At 49.8% G+C, this 16,432-nt stretch overlaps 1 protein-coding gene across 1 annotated transcript in view; it reads right to left on the bottom strand.

Moving 5' to 3' along the window:
• AACS (acetoacetyl-CoA synthetase) overlaps window positions 1–16,432 on the bottom strand; it is an 82,211-nt gene that overhangs the window by 42,397 nt on the left and 23,382 nt on the right. Inside the window, 2 exon segments of the mRNA XM_007110469.4 lie at window positions 3,510–3,765; window positions 3,975–4,158. Of these exon segments, the coding sequence (XP_007110531.2) occupies window positions 3,510–3,642 (133 nt within the window). The 5' untranslated portion in view covers window positions 3,643–3,765; window positions 3,975–4,158.

Here is a 16,432-nt window from a genome sequence, read left to right as displayed (position 1 = left end):
AAAAAAAAGGCACATAACTCTGACACATCTTAGGAGGAAAGTCTTGGTTCAGTGATAAGATGGATACACCTGAGGAGTTATGTGTGTCTGAGGGGTTCAAAGGCACCCGATGAGAGGGTCTTGGGAGCGCAGGGCATCTTAGTTCCTGTTAAAGCAAACCCACCACCGCTAGTCCCCAAATGAACAAAAGTCACGAGGCGGTGATTTTATATCTTAACCAGCATGCCTAAAAACCAGGGACTCTGGACCCAGAAGGCCTGGGTTCAAATCCTGGCTTGGCCATTTATTAGCTGTGAGGCCTCAGGCAATCTATGTAAGTGCTTCTTAAGTCACCTTGGTCCTCACAAATTGCAAAGAGCTCCAGCACCAAAAACTCCTCTGGGCTGACACAAGAGATGGAGCAGGGCCTCCCCTGAAGACCTGGAAAGCCCATCATCACAAAGGGCGCCACCACAGCATCCGGGAGGGCGGAGGATGTAACCAGCCTGCCGACCCGGGGCGCGAGGAGTCACAGCAGCATCTCAGCATCGCGAGGACCCCGGCGGACGGCGGAGGGGTGGCTGGGCTTTGAGCGGAAACTTTCCCACCGTCCACGACTCAGCCGAGGGATCGACACGATTCTCCAGTTGAGCAGGGGCTCCTGGGGCTTCTGCCCACACGTGTCCCCCGCCGTCCCCCGGCCCCAGCTCAGAGGCTGCGATCTGGAAGCCCGGGGGACGGACCACCGGCACGTTTAGTTCAGTCTGCGTGACGCTCAGGAACGGAAGGGGCTGATGTTAAATTCGGTTTCCAAATGAAGTGCAGGATTTCTGGCTTCTCCTGAGCAGACAGGACATCTGGCCATGGAAGCCGGCCAACGAGTGTCGCCTCCTGGTATTTACGTCCCTGTGTCTTCCCCTCCCCCCGCCGAGCTGGACTGTTAAGGAAATGACCGAGTGCACCTTGTGAGGCCGGGTCATAAGGTCCTAAGGACACAGCGGCTTCCGCCTTGATCACTTGCTCTGCAGGAAGCCAGTGGCCATGTTGTGAGGACACTCAAGCAGTCCTAGGCGGCGTGAAACGGAGCCCCCCTGCCCACGACCAGCACTGACTCACTGCCACATGAGCCGGCCCCTGGGAAGTGGGCCTCCAGCCCCAGCCCACGGGGGGATGCAGCTGCGGGAGACCCAGAGCCAGAACCACGAGCTAAGCCACCCCCAGAAGCCTGGCCTGCGGAAACTGAGAAATACTAAACATTTACTGTTGTTTTACGTCACTGAGTCTTGGGGTGATTTGCAATGCAGCAATAGGTAGCCCTGTCACTCCACACGGTGACAATCAGCTCAAGCAGGTAACAGCTGCCCCACCTGGCCCTTCACACACACGCGAGAGGCAACCTAACACAGCAGTGATGAGCACTGAGCCCAGCTCCACCGCTCACAGCTGCGAGATCTCAACCAAGACTTTGAGCTTCCACTTTCTCAGCTGGGAAGTGAGATCAAAGCCGCAGCTACTTGGCCAGGTTACTGAGGATTAAGTTAGTTAATCCGTGTAAAGTTCCCGAATGGGGCCTGGCGTGCAGGAAGTGCTCACTAAATATTAGCTGTTATTAATACCCCGGTCACCTGCCTGGTCCCTGCAGGCATCCGAGTTTGTAAGTCTCACTTGCCACTTCACCTGCTTCTTCCTCTCCATCTGTGAGAATTTTGACCAGCCTACACCTTCAAGTCTCAGCTCAAGATCCTGCCAGCCCTCTTCAACAGCATCCTGATAGGCCCAGAGCTCAGAAGGCGGACAGCACGCACCCCTACACCCGCTGCTCAGCACTGCTACCTTTGCACAAGCCTTCTCCCCACAAGTACACCTGAGCTCCTGGAGAACAGAGACCAAGCCTTCTACCTGTTGGCCAGCTCTGTCCCAGATGCTGGCACTCAGAGGCGAGATGCAGTTTGTGGTATAAAGACACTTGAGGACTTCCCTGGCGGTCCAGTGGTTAGGACCCCGCACTTTCACTGCCGAGGGCCCACGTTCAGTCCCTGGTCGGGGAACTAAGATGCCACAAGCTGCGCAGCACAGCAAAAAAAAAAAAAAAACAAACAAAAAAGTCTGTCCCCCAATCCAACACACATTACCAACTACTACCTGAAAGAAGGCCCGGCGAGTCATAAGCCACACCTGTCTACAGGGGGCTCAGTGTCCAGAGAGCAGGAGGGCAGGAGAAGGATGCAGCTGGGCTACCCAAGGGAAGGGGCTCTGTGGAAGCTACGACACCCACCGTGCTGTGGAGGACTTGGAAGCCGTCAGGAGGCAGGGTTTGTAAATCCACAGTCAACAAGGAGCCCCTGTAAGCCCTGGAGCCCAGGCGTGACCAAGTCAGACCTGTGCCTCAAGACTGCTCTGGCAAAGCCTGCACGCAGGCGGCACTGAATTCAGGGCAGAGGGCAGGAAGCAGGAAAACCAGCCAGTTCAGGGAAGAGGAAACGAGGGACCCAGGGGAGATGCTGACACTGGGCTGGAAAGGGGACGATGTAAGAAGTTAGACGACCCACGTCTCCATTTCTGTGAGGCTCCCTGAGAACTGTGATGCCACCAACAGAAACACAGGAGTCCCTGCAGCCAGCGGAGGGGGCCAGAAGAGGAGGGAAAGGGCTATAATGAGTTGAAAACCCCTGGGGCGGGGAGGGTGCAGAAGATAGGTGGACCAGCCAGGCAGATGCGGGGAAAAGCGTCTCATCCGGAAAAGAGCCTCCTGGTCCAGCTTCACACCCAGCCAGGTGGCTCCTGAGGCCAGGGCAGCAGCTGGAAGGGGGGGCCCTTGACTAGGTTCGGTTTGGGGCTGGGAGTGTAAACACGTGAGGAGATGGAGTTCGGCCCCAATCCCAGAGGCAGACTCCTACCTGACCATCCTTCTCCCCAGTGCCCAGAATCCATGCTGGCCTCTAGCAGGGTCAGCCTTGGGGGGGATGAGGGGGCAGCACGAGGTACTGTTGGCTGACAAGTGACTCCCCACCAGCAGAAGGGAAGAGCTAAAAGTCAGAAAGGCCCTGGGTCGGGGAGGAAGCCCCCAGGGCCGGAGGGCAAGACCCCAGGGAGCACACCTCACAGGTAGGAACGCCTAGCAAGGGACCTCTCAGTCCACAGGGTCCCAAGACCAGATGGGGAACCCTCTCAGGGAGATGGCTGCTGCAGTAAAGAGGAGACCGGCTCCCTGAAAGCAGAGGAGGTGACAACCCGCACAGACAAGGGGGCAAAACCGCACAGTCAGAAGATGTCCCACCCCTGGGGAGGGGCCCCCCGTCCAGTGGCTCGTCCAACCCCCAGAGGAGGGAAACTGGAAATCAGGAGACCATTCCAACAACTGGAAGGGACCCTGACACCAACGCCCAGGAAAAGGGGGCGCCCGGGACCCCAGGAGAAGGGTCCCTCTGTCAGGTGGTCCCTCGGACCCCCAACGGGGGCGCCCGATTTCTGGAAACTCCTGGCCCCGGGAGGTGGCCGGGGAGCCCCCAGGACGCGCGCCCCGCACTCACCCAGCGCCAGGCCGTAGGCGGCGCCCACGACCTCCCGGAAGCGGTCCATCTGCGTGTTCTTCCTGCTGTCAGGCTTCCACATCACCTGGCACTCCAGGATCTCCTCCCGCCCAGCCCGCGGCTCCTTGGACATGGCTGCGACGGGGACGACCGGCGAGAAGGCCGGGGCTGCGCGGGGATGGGGACCGGGCCGCGGGCGGCGGCGGAGGCCGGGTCGCGGGACACGGGGCTGAGCGGAGCGGCCGACGTGGAGCAACTACCAGAGGAGATGCCGCCCTAACTGGACTCTCAGCAAGCCCCGCCCCCGAATGCCCCGCCTACCGGAGGCCCGACCCCGCCCCGAGTGTAACCCTCCGCGGGTGCCACTCCTCTCAAAGGAGTGCTGCCGCCGCCGGGACTAGAGCCCGAGCCCGCCGACCGGGTGGGGCTGCGCAGGCGCGTTGGGCCCGGGCTCCCCGACCTCACCTGGAGAGCGAAGGGGTTAAAGCAGCGCCGGAGGGCAAGAGCCAGAGGCCGCAGGCTCGTTCATGTGTTCATTCATTCACGATTGATTTATTCTTCCTGCCCTTATTTACCGAGCGCCTGCTGGATACCGGACACTGTGCGGGCTTGGCAGATACAGCACAGAGCGAAGCAAAATTCCTGCCCTCTGTCAACAAGAGATAAGGGGTGGGGGACAGGTGTGGGGAGAAGCGGAGTCAATCAACAAATATTATACATTATATATATGTCATACATAGTATAATATATACAATAAAAAACAGTATACCAATGAGTATCATAATATACATAATAGAGTAATATGTAGATTATCACTCATATAATAAAAGGTAATAAGTGCTATGAAAAATCAGGGGAGGGTAGAAAACATGGGAGGAGTGTTTCTATTTAAAAAAGGTTGTCAGGAAAGGTCCCATTAAAAAGGGTACTTCTATCAATAACTTGAAGAAGGCGTGAGCTATTTAGTATCTGGGAGAAAACTTTCCAGGCAAAGGGAACAGCAGGTGCTAGGGTCCTGAGGCAGGAGAGTGTTGGACGTGGTTAGTGAACTAGCAGGGAGGCCAGTGTCTTTCCCTAGAGGGACCTAGAGTAGAAAACAAGGTCAGTAAAGGAAGAGGTGGAAGCTCAGGTGGGTCCTGGAGACCATTGAAGACTTTGGTTTTACCCTGGGTGACATGAGACCATTGGAAGGTGGGGAACAAAAGGACTTGCTCTGACTGTAGCTGTCATAGGAATCCCTCTGGCTGCTGTGTTGAGAATAGCCTTCAGGAAGTAAGGACATAAGCAGGGCGGCTGGTTACGATGTTGCAAGAGATGATGGTGGCTGTGGAGATGGAGAGAAAAATGGGATGGGGTGTATTTTGAAGTTTTATTTACTGTAATCTTAACTGCACGCTGGCACTGTGCTAGGGACCTTTCCATATTCCTCGTCGTTCTTTATTCTAACAGCAACCCAATCAGCTTCCCCCAATACAGTTTTCTGCAGTGTTGGAGTTTTAGGAAGCAACCCCCTACCTCCACCTCTTAATCCTAAATAGTGTCCATCTCCCAGTCACGACAGAGAAACATAGATTCTAACTTAAGACAGGGTGCTTCCAGAATATCCCCCTCCCCTGACCTCCAAGTTCTGGACCAATTCTAGTTCCGTCTGCAAGTCTTCTCCTTTGTGAAAGCATGAGTCCATCTCAACCCAGAAGAAGGCTCATCTGCAAGGGATTCGTGTATATATGTTCATCCCTTTAACACGGGGATGCACATTCCATGGGAGCAAAAACCCTGTCTAACTGGTCACCACGAGGTCCCCAGAGCCCGATCCATAGTGGGAACTCAAGAAACAGTCATTCATTCAGAAATGCCCAGTGAGTAAATTCTGTGGGCTAGCCAGGGCGGGGGGCAGGGGCTGTGAGGAGTTCCACGGTGTAAAGCATAGACCCAGCCTTCATGGGGCATGGAATCCCAGAGTTTTGCCAGTGGGCCGACAATGTCTCATGGAACAGGAGGAGGGCTGGACTTAAACACCTGACAGCCGCTTGGTTCATTCTTAATTCCTTCACCTCGGCGCCCCCCAACCAGGCACAGAACCTATAGGAGAACCCAGGGAGAAGTAAGCTATAGTCAAAATAACTGGCTAAGCCGAGGTCTCCTGGGGTCCCAGTTTCAGCCAATGTTCTTTCCGCTTGCCCCACGTTGGCCACCAATGTTTCCATTGAACTCAATGGTCTTGAAATGGGTTTGTCCACATACGCCTCTAAAAATAATTTTGAAAAATTGTGTTCTCTCTTGCATAATTTCTAGTGGACAATTAACATTTTTCATCATAAATACAAACATTAAATTTTAAAAACTTAAAAAAAAAACTAACAAGGCTATTTGTCATCACCCCTCGACACTCTCAGGCATCACCCCTTGACACTCTCACCCTTTTCAGGTCCCTCCCCACTACCCCATATCCTTCTTAACAAGCTCAGAGAGGAGGAAAAGGAAGAGATTCAAGAAAGTTCTTCCCGTTTAAAATGAGAACAGAGTGGGGGAGGGATAAATTAGGAGTTTGGGATTAACATATACAGGCTACTATATATAAAATACATAACCAACAAGGACCTACTGTATAGCACAGGGAACTCTACTCAATATTCGATAATAATTTATATGGGAAAAGAATCTGAAAAAGAATGGCTAGATGTATATGTACAACAATCATGTTGCTGTATACCTGAAACTGACACAACATTGTAAATCAACTGTACTCCAATAGAAAATAAAAATTAAATTAAAAATGAATAAATAAAATGGGAACAGAGCTGGAAGGACTCTCCTTTACTAAGAACCTTAAACTGTCTGTGGGTAACCTCCCTTGGGTCTCTACAATTCCCATCTTCCCCATGTACCAGTAGCTTATTTATTTATTTTTGTTAATTCTTGGCTCTGCTTTTCAAAAAATATTTATTTATTTTTATTTATTTATTTGTTTGTGCCGGGTCTTAGCTGCAGCACATGGGATCGTCGTTGCAGCAGGGGGCTCTTAGTTGCAGCTTGCGGGATCTGGTTCTCCAACCGGGGATTGAACCCGGGCCCCCTGCATGGGGAGCACGGAGTCTTAACCACGGGACCACCAGGGAAGTCCCACCAGTTGCTTATTTTTGGTTTAACGATTCAAATGGATACTATTTAGACACCACACGCCTGATCTGTAATTCCCCAGGGTATGCTAGCTGCTTCCAAAAAAAACGTTAAAGGATATAGAAATTTGCCAGACCAAATGCACTTACGTTGTTATCAGAGGGCTGACCTCCCAGTCACTTCTTTGGAATCTCCCCTCCATGTATAAGGTCCCCTATGTTCCTTTTTATTTCTCCCACTGTCGAATGCGTTAAGTTAGATTTTCCATGTCTCAAAGTCCTCACTATTATACACTCGACCATTAACCAATAAAGTAAATTATGCATCCATGTTGAGTCCTCTGGAATATGTTGAAGCAGTTTCATGTGAAAGCCATGAGTATTTGTAAATACCAAGGAATTTTTTTTAAGGCCCAAACTGATGGTCTAGAAGAGGAGTGGTACCCACACTTGACATAGAAGCCAAGATTAAAAGAGGTTTCGACAACATGAAATTCATGTTTCCCTTATCCCTTTCACTTCCCACCCTGAGGGGCCTCTGTTCACTTTGGTACTCTCATCACGCATGTGTGCTGGGCTAGACCACCTGATCTGAAGCCATGAGTAATATGAAGCCATCAGTAATAACTAGGGAGGGTCAGATCCCCAGGCCAGGACCTCTCTGTCACCGCTCCTGTGTCTCAGGGGTCCACGACGACAGGGAAGACAAGAACTGAAGATTCTCCACCTAAATAAAGCATCCAGCCCAGTGCTGATCTTCGGGAAGAAACTCCCAGTCAGAAGGCATAGCAAGTGCAAAGGCCCTGAGTCAGGTGGTAGTGACCATGCAGGGCCTTGGAAGGCCACGGGGTCAGGACTTCAGATTTTATTCAAAGTGTGATGAGAAGCCATCTGGAAAGTGTTGAGCAGGGGAGTGATGTGACCTACATTTCCAAAGGATTATTCTAGCTGCTATGTGGTAGCAGAGGGAATGGGACTGGGTTAGAGGGGGTGGGGTGGAGTGGAAGCAGAGAGACCTGTTAGGGGGATATTGCTGGAAAGGTGGAGATGCTGAAAGGAGGAGATAGTATATATGTATCATATATAGGAACACGGCAGACAAGATTACAGCATCTTTTGACTTCTGCTCCATGGATTCCATTGTGTGACTATCCCATTATTTACTTATCCCTATTCATATGTGTATGATATATATATATATGATATAATGTGAATATATATAGGTATCATATATATCTGATATGTATATGATATACCTATATATAAATATAAGCTTCTATAGGTACACATCTTTATTTTATTATTATTATTATTTTTGACTGCGTTGGGCCTTCGTTCCTGTGCGTGGGCTTGCTCTCGTTGCAGCGAGCGGGGGCTACTCTTCGTTACGGTGCACGGGCTTCTTATTGCGGTGGCTTCTCTTGTTGCGGAGCACGGGGCATGCGGGCTCAGTAGTTGTGGCACGCGGGCTCAGTAGTTGTGGCACACGGGTTTAATTGTTCTGCAGCGTGTGGGATCTTCCCGGACCAGGGTTTGAACCCATGTCTCCTGCATTGGCGGGCGGATTCTTAGCCACTGCCCCACCAGGGACATCCCCACATCTTTAAATGTCTATATATAGAGAGAGAGAGTTTGGCAGGTAAAACAAGCAGTCCTTGGAGCCCAGACAAGATGAAAGTAAGTTGCAGCAGAAAACTGATTTCCCCCAAGTCCTAACTAAAGGCGTCATGAAGTGGGACTCAAGGAAGAAGAGAGAAGACCTCCTGAGGCAAGAAGCTGGCATATTTTCATTTCCAGCAGCTAGTGCCCAAGAGGTTCTCCCGGGCTGCTCCAGAAGAAAGGGGAAAGGGTTATTCCAATCAGGGACTCAGCCAAGTTCCCTGAGTTTACCAGGTCAAAGGGTTGTTTGAAAGTTTGTTTTTCTGGCCTCCATGGTGTGGTTGCCTCAACCCGCCCCGCCCACCCATGGGGCTGTGGAAATCGGGAGGACGGTACCCAGGCCAGATGTGGCTGAACTGAGGGCCCAGAGTTCAACCTCTCCACCTCCTCTCCAGCCCCAAGGGGAGAGCGGAGGAGAAGATGTGGCCACAGCCCGAGGTCCTCACTAGGAATAGGGGTAAATAAATAGTGGGAGAGTCACCCGATGGAATCCATGGAGCAGATGTCGACAGACGCTGTAATCTTGTCTGCTGCGTTCCTTTTTTTTGGCCGCGCTGTGTGGCATGCTAGATCTTAGCTCCCCGACCAGGGATCAAAGCCTGTGCCCCCTGCAAGGGAAGGGCGGAGTCTTAACCACTCAACCACCAGGGAAGTCCCTGTGTTCCTATTTTTATAAGGGGAATGTATTCGGTTATTCCTTGCAGTGTTAAAACTTATTATCTTGGTTCACCCGTCCATGCTCTGGCTCTGCCTTAGAATGTCAGCTCCACGAGATCTGGGTCTCTGTCAGTTTTGTATCATAGCCAAGAGAACAGCCTGGCGCCCCGAGGATGCTCCGTAAAGACAGGCAGAATAAATAAATAAAGGATCACGGTGTATGTAAGTACTTCCAAATGTCCATCCATGCTCAGAGCCCCCCCACTTCAAGCCTTCTCTTTCCTGGAGCCTAGAAAGAACGATTTCCATGGGCATGCTTTGGACATGGAACTCAATCACTCAACAAATTGGTTTTGATCGATACAAAAGCCTAGAATGCCTCAGAGGCTACAGGAGGGAGCAAGACAATCACAGCATGGCCCTTCCCCGCCTGCACAAGGGCTTATGAATCAGGGACAGACAGAACAAGATAGAACCCTCAGGGTTAACACTCAAGGTCCTCTGGCTGGATGATCCTCAACAGACTGAATAAGGGCTTCCCTGGTGGCGCAGTGGTTAAGAATCCACCTGCCGATGCAGGAAACACGGCTTCGAGCCCTGGTCCGGGAAGATCCCACGTGCCGCGGAGCAGCTGAGCCCCTGCGCCACAACTACTGAGCCTGCGCTCTAGAGCCCACGAGCCACGACTACTGAGCCCGCGAGCCTAGAGCCCGTGCTCCGCAACGAGAAGCCAGCACAATGAGAGGCCCGCGCACCGCAGCGAACAGTAGCCCCCGCTCACCACAACTAGAGAAAGCCCACGCGCAGAAACAGACACAACGCAGCCAAAAATAAATAAATAAAATAAATAAATAAATAAAAATAAAGACTGAATAAGAATAGATTCATGAAGCATATTTTCGATATTCAAGGAAAAATCAGAAGACTATATTCTTACTCACCAAGTCTAATTCAAGAAGATGAAGCCATAAAACCTATTGTGTTTTCTTTGTTTGTTTCTTTAAGGCTCTTGATTGCTTTTAATTATTTACGAATTTTTATGACAATTTTCCATTCACAGAATATTAAATCTGCATGCAAAGAATGATTATTTCCTTTGATTAATGATTTTAAAAACAATACATTGGTATTAATTAAGAACTTTCATACCTGTTCCAAAATATTTTTTATTAACTGCATTATAGCTGGATTAAGTCACTGTTTTGAAAGTGACCACAGCGATTGTGAACGAGGTCAGATGAAGCACAAATTTTTTAAAAACCAGTAATATTATTTCACAGTGATGATCTCGGAGAGGCAGCAGGGAGTGGTGGCGTGAAGCGCGATCTAACTCCCTGCCCGGGACTTGAACCTGGGGAGCCTGGATGAAAACCGGGAATCCCAGCCGGCACACCCCCGGGCTCTTGCCCCCAGTGAAAAATGCATTTCTCAAGGAGGCAAAACTGTAAAAACAGGTGCAAAGTTTATTATTAGAGACACAGCACAACAAGTGGGAGAGCACACAGAGAAACAGTTTGTTTGGCTAAGACAGAAGCAGGGCAGAGATGCACACCCGGAGAGCGAGGGTGTGGGCGTCCGCCTAACGAGGAGGACCCCAGGAAAGAGGCGGTTAAGTCATGCATATAGAGCAGTTCTTCCGGGTCTCTGTTTGCCTCTGGCCAATTATCTGGTTTCTTTCTCCACACCTGCCCTGCCCTAGGACCCTCCCCAACACGCGTGTGCAACTTCTTTCCAACATGGATTACAGCCCAGACGCCTATGGGACGGCCTTAGCATCACATATTATGGGGTGGTGCCCCCTCCTTTTTGACCACCAAGGAGCTTTTCTGCGCATGTGCAATGTCTCCCTTGCCCCAAGGATGGGAAATGTATGATCTCTTGATCTTTTAACAAGATTTAGTCCCACTCTGTTCCTGCCATAAAAATGTCCAATGTCCGGTTATTTACCCTATTTCTATTGCTGGTTTTTATATCGAGGTGCAGGTCTCTAAATATAGACAGGAGTCCAGTCATAAATATGTAGTCCTAGAGCCTGTTTGTCTCTTGCAAATGTAAACGGGGCTGGTAATGAATGTCTGGCCTGGAGTCCATCTTCTTCTCCCCAGGAAGTGTGAACAGGAGGCCAGTTGTCAATGTCTAGCCTGGAGCCCATCTACCTCCTGCCTCAGTGTGATCTCCTATGAAAGTACCCAATAAGTACTTTTCTCATGATTTCATTCAGAACTGAAAGCTTTCATGGATATCTTGAATTTGACATACATTTTGATGAAGGGCAAATACATATAAAAGAAATGAAAGGTGGGTGCATATTTTCTGTGGCATACAGAGGCATGAGCTGAGGCATGGGAAAATGCAAGGCTCATTTGGTTACAAAAAGCAAGAGTAGGGCTTCCCTGGTGGCGCAGTGGTTGAGAGTCCGCCTGTCGATGCAGGGGACACGGGTTCGTGCCCTCGTCCGGGAAGATCCCACATGCCGCGCAGCGGCTGGGCCCGTGAGCCATGGCCGCTGAGCCTGCGCGTCCGGAGCCTGTGCTCCGCAACGGGAGAGGCCACGGCAGTGAGAGGCCCGCGTACCACACACACACACACACACACACACACACACACACACACACACACCAACTCCTATATATCCTGCCCCACCCCCCCACCCCCGCCTCCTCGGAGCAGGTCCTCAGAGTTCTCTGAGACGCTGTCTCCCGGGCTGCAGTCCTCATTGTCCCCCAAATAAAACTTAACCCGCAACTCTTACGCTGCTCATTTTTTTAAGGCAAACACCCAGAGGGCACAGGCCACTTTCTTGTGCTTTCTGTATGACACTCAGCCACTCAAGATCACCCACAACTCGGTGATACACTATGTACTGGGTTTTAAGACAGCCCTAATCCTTATTAGCCAAGTGCTTCTGGTGAAAGAGGTATTCCTGCAAGCAGAGGCCTCATTTAATCCTACAGATTTAAACCAGCCATACAAGTCATCTAAGGCTTGCCATGGTTTCCTCTCTATATTGTTTTTAACAGGGCAAGAAACGGTGCCCAGATGAGGTGACTTGCCACCCTCTGGCTTGATTTGGCTTCTTATGTATTTGCCAAGTTCATTCTTCAGGAGCCAGGCCCGCAGGAGGAGGACTGTATTTCCTGAAAAATTGTCTCTAGTGCAGTCAGGGGGCACAAATGGTGAAGGAGGGGATAGATGGTGTAATAAGATGCAAAGAAATCTTATTTACACACACACACACACACACACACACACACACACACACGCACACACGCGCGCGCGCGCGCGCTTCCACCATTTCATTGTAGGTGGTTACAATTCAAAATACTGCCCAGACTCTCCACCCTAATGGCCGTTTTTTTCACCCACCGCGCTAATCACCATCTGAAACTATCTGAAACTAAGTCCTTGGTGTGCCTCCAAGGCGGCACTTGGTTCTTGCCCATCGGTTGCCAGGACAAAGTAGCAGCTCAATAAATACTTATGGGGAGATGAAAGATACTGAGGGTTCAGAATTTGGCTGTCTGTATTATAAGTCTCTATTGGACATTTCTTTTGGAAATTTCGGGCAATTTAAATCTTATTTTTATTAGCGTTCTTTTACTTATTGTGCGCATTTGTACTCGAGATTCTTTTGTTTTTGTTTTTTAAACTTTTAGGATGCCACGAAAGAGTCTGAATTTGCTGAAGGGGGTCCTTAGAAGGAGGGAAAGGGCCCTCTGGACAGAGTCGCCGGGCTCCGTCCCTTTCTCCTCCAGCTGGCACGACGGCACGCTCTTCAGCCTCTCCCAAGATACCGAACCCCGCCCGGACCCTAACAGAAGCCTAACCGGGTCCAGCCAGCCCAGACAGGAGCCTACGCCCGCGGCGGCGGCGGAGGGATCCGAGTCGAACGGTCGAACCACACTCAGATCGCACACTGATTGGCTGGGAGGGAATTGGTCTCGCGTCAGCCCAGGCCTTCGCACCGAGAAGGCGGGCCAGAGCGCCACCAATCGCAAGGCGTTGCGGTGCATCGAGGCCGCGCCTCTCAGCCAATCGAAAAGGGGATTCGGAAAAAGCCGTGCCCAATTGGCGCTGGGCCGCGGGGCGGGGTCATACTTCGACCTCTGAGGCGGAGCGCTGTCACCTTGATAACTCAGTCCTGCAGCAACTGTTCGTCTCCCCCAATCCCAGAATATTCACCGTTGACCTCACTGAGTCACAGCCTCGAGCTCGACTCCTGTGGGGCTAAAGGGGGGATTTGCGTCTGAAGTGTCTGGGACATGCTTAGTCTTTCATGTAGATGTTCAGATGTGTATAGTGGGCTCCTAGTATGTGCGAGACTCAATGCACTGGGGGAATCAGAGGGAACCCGACAAAGTCCGGTGGGAAGAAAGTGAACAAATTCATCAGATCACTCAAGTTAGTGAGAGGTGCCCGAAGATAATAAAGTCACAGATTAGAGAGTGGCGGGGGGTGGAGGTGAGGAGGGGGCTACTTTTGATGTGGGCATGGTCTGAGTTAACCTTTGGGCTCTTTAGAATTACAGATGTGATCCGTGCCGGAGGCATTTTTCCACCATCCCCTCTACTTGGCTTTGGGGCAAGCAGAGGTGTGGGACCCGCAGACTGGATGCCGCAAACGCAGGTGCCTCCAAGGGGATTTGAAGCTCTCCCTGCCCAAATTGGTCCGAACACGCTCATTCCCCCTCCTGAAGACAAAATGGGCTTGAGAAGCTATCAGTTTGCCTCTTTAGGGCAGGACCAGGATACGTCTGCGTTTCGTACACGCACATATCGTAGGTTTCCGAGGTTGTGCTGCCTTGGGGTGAGGTCTGGGGAGCTGAGGGACCTTGCAAAGGTGACTGCGGTCGGATCCCATGGCACGACTAAGCGATGCAGGCATTTCAAGGCAGCCCTGTGTCTTGTCGGAGACTTAGATCTTCACTTCCTTGCAGCATGCCCCACCTCCCCCAGGACAAAACCTTAGAAAAATGACTGCTTTTCCTTACAGGGCTTCAATCTTTCAACCTTTATGGAGCATTTCTTCTCTAAATAGTAATACGCTACATACCCAAACTCAGAGGCTGAGAAGGAGGGCCAAGCCACTTACATTGTTTTGTGTATAGGATAAAAGAAGTGAAGAAATGCTGGAACTGGGTGATGAGTTAAATGTCTCTCTTTTTTCTTTTTGCCGCCCAGCTTGTGGGAGCTCAGTTTGCTGACCAGGGATTGAACCCATGCAAGGCCAGTGAAAGCACTGAATCTTAACCTCTAGACCACAAGGGAACTCCCAGAAATGCCTATTTTAAATGTTTAGATTTAATAAAGTAATGCTTTCAATTAATGCTAATTATTTTAATACAATGTTGGAATATATACACAGTGCAATGCTTTGTGCTATTCGGGGGAAATTTTTAGGATTTATTAAAGATTTTGATTATTATGTACTTACAACAGAGGGTGTGTTTAAAGTCGTGTGATGAAAATGGTATACTTGCAAAACAGTGAATCTGTGACTGTAGAAAGAATCACTCTTAGAGATAAGTTCACAGGCTAACTTGAGACTTTTGTGAAGGTGGGAGCCAGAGCCAAATTAAAATAAATATATACATGTGACTGAAAATACTAAAGTAGAAGGAGGAGGAAAGTGACACTCCAGTCATATAACTCTAGAAATAAAAAGATAATTTAACCTGAGTTCATAGCTTCTAGCTCTGGTAAGCCTCCATAATGATCTGTTTCCTTTTCTGTTATTTTCTCCAGTTCTGTTCTTTGTCTTTTTTTTTTTTTTTTTGGCCATGCCGCGCCGCTTGCAGGATCTCAGTCCCCCCCGACCAGGAATTGAACCCAGGCCATTGGCAGTGAAAGCGCCCAGTCCTAACCGCTGGACCACCGGGGAATTCCCATCCAGTTCTGTTCTTTGAAACATTTTCTAAACATACAGATATGTATAGAATATGTATGTATAGCTTATATTTGCATTCTCAGATTTCTAAAATCAGCTCTTTTTAATGGTGGTATTATTTTCTGACCAGCCTTATAAACAGAGACTTGCAATCATTGAAATAAAACACTTCCAGGGCTTCCCTGGTGGCGCAGTGGTTGAGAGTCCGCCTGCCGATGCAGGGGACACGGGTTCGTGCCCCGGTCCGGGAAGATCCCACATGCCGCGGAGCGGCTGGGCCCGTGAGCCGTGGCCGCTGAGCCTGCGCGTCCGGAGCCTGTGCTCCGCAACGGGAGAGGCCACAGCGGTGAGAGGCCCGCGTACCACAAAAAAAAAAAAAAAAAAAAACACTTCCAGAAGAATTTCGACACAGAAAAACAAATGTAAGAGAGGAGAGAATTCATTGTCATAATGCAGGGCAAACTGTAGGCACTTAATACGTATTTATTCACATTTTTACCCATAATCTGATAGGGGCCTTTCTGACCTTTGTCTAGACCTGAACAGGTTTCATCATTAATCCTTTCGTTAGATTCCTTTTCTTTCTCCAATTGGTTGACACTTAAATGCTGATTTCATTCTCTTTTATGAGATAACTTCTTTTTTTAAAATAAATTTATTTATTTTATATATTTATTTTGCCTGCGTTGTGTCTTCGTTGCTGCGCGGGCTTTCTCTAGTTGCAGCGAGCGGGGGATCCTCTTTGTTGAGGTGCGTAGGCTTCTCATTGCAGTGGCTTCTCTTGCTGTGGAGCACGGGCTCTAGGTGTGCGGGCTTCAGTAGTTGTGGCACACGGGCTCAGTAGCTGTGGTTCATGGGCTCTAGAGCGCAGGCTCAGTAGTTGTGGCACACGGGCTTAGTTGCTCTGTGGCATGTGGGATCTTCCTGGATCAGGGCTGGAACCTCTGTCCCCTGCATTGGCAGGCGGATTTTTAACCACTGCCCACCAGGGAAACCCTATGAGATAACTTCTTTGCAGAAGTTTCTTTCACTAATTCTGTTAATTTGGGTTTTTTTTTTTCCACACCATGTGGCATGTGGGACCTTTGTTCCCAGACCAAGGATCAAACCCGCACCCCCTGTAGTGGATGTGTGGAGTCTTAACCATTGGACCACCAGGGAAGTCCCTAATCCTGTTAATTTTTGATTTCGTGGCCTGTAATTTACATTTTCCCAATGGTTACAGTTGGTGATTTAATCAACATCCAATTCACAGTAGCCTGCCAATGTTGAAGTCAAGTATAGGTTTAAGAATGAGAAAAAAAATCTGAATTCAGCAGTAATTGGAAGTAACTGGCATTACGTCTTTAGTGACTATAAGGATAGAAGTCACAGCTGGCTGTGGGTGAGTGTTTTGAACGTGAAATCCAGTTGTTGAAACTTTTATATTATAAAATGCTGTTTCCCTCCTCTACCTGCTGCTAAATTATAAGACCTAATGCAAACATGATCAAGGTGTGTTCCAGACTTGTAAACTTGCCTGTTGTGAGAAAGAAATCTTTAAAAAGTGTTTGGGGCTTCCCTGGTGGCGCAGTGGTTGAGAGTCCGCCTGCCGATGCAGGG

Source organism: Physeter macrocephalus, chromosome 19, assembly GCF_002837175.3.
Source record: "Physeter macrocephalus isolate SW-GA chromosome 19, ASM283717v5, whole genome shotgun sequence".
Classification (NCBI taxonomy): Eukaryota; Metazoa; Chordata; class Mammalia; order Artiodactyla; family Physeteridae; genus Physeter; species Physeter macrocephalus.
The sequence above is the reverse complement of the archived record's forward strand: the minus strand, read 5'-3'. Positions and strand labels throughout refer to the sequence as shown.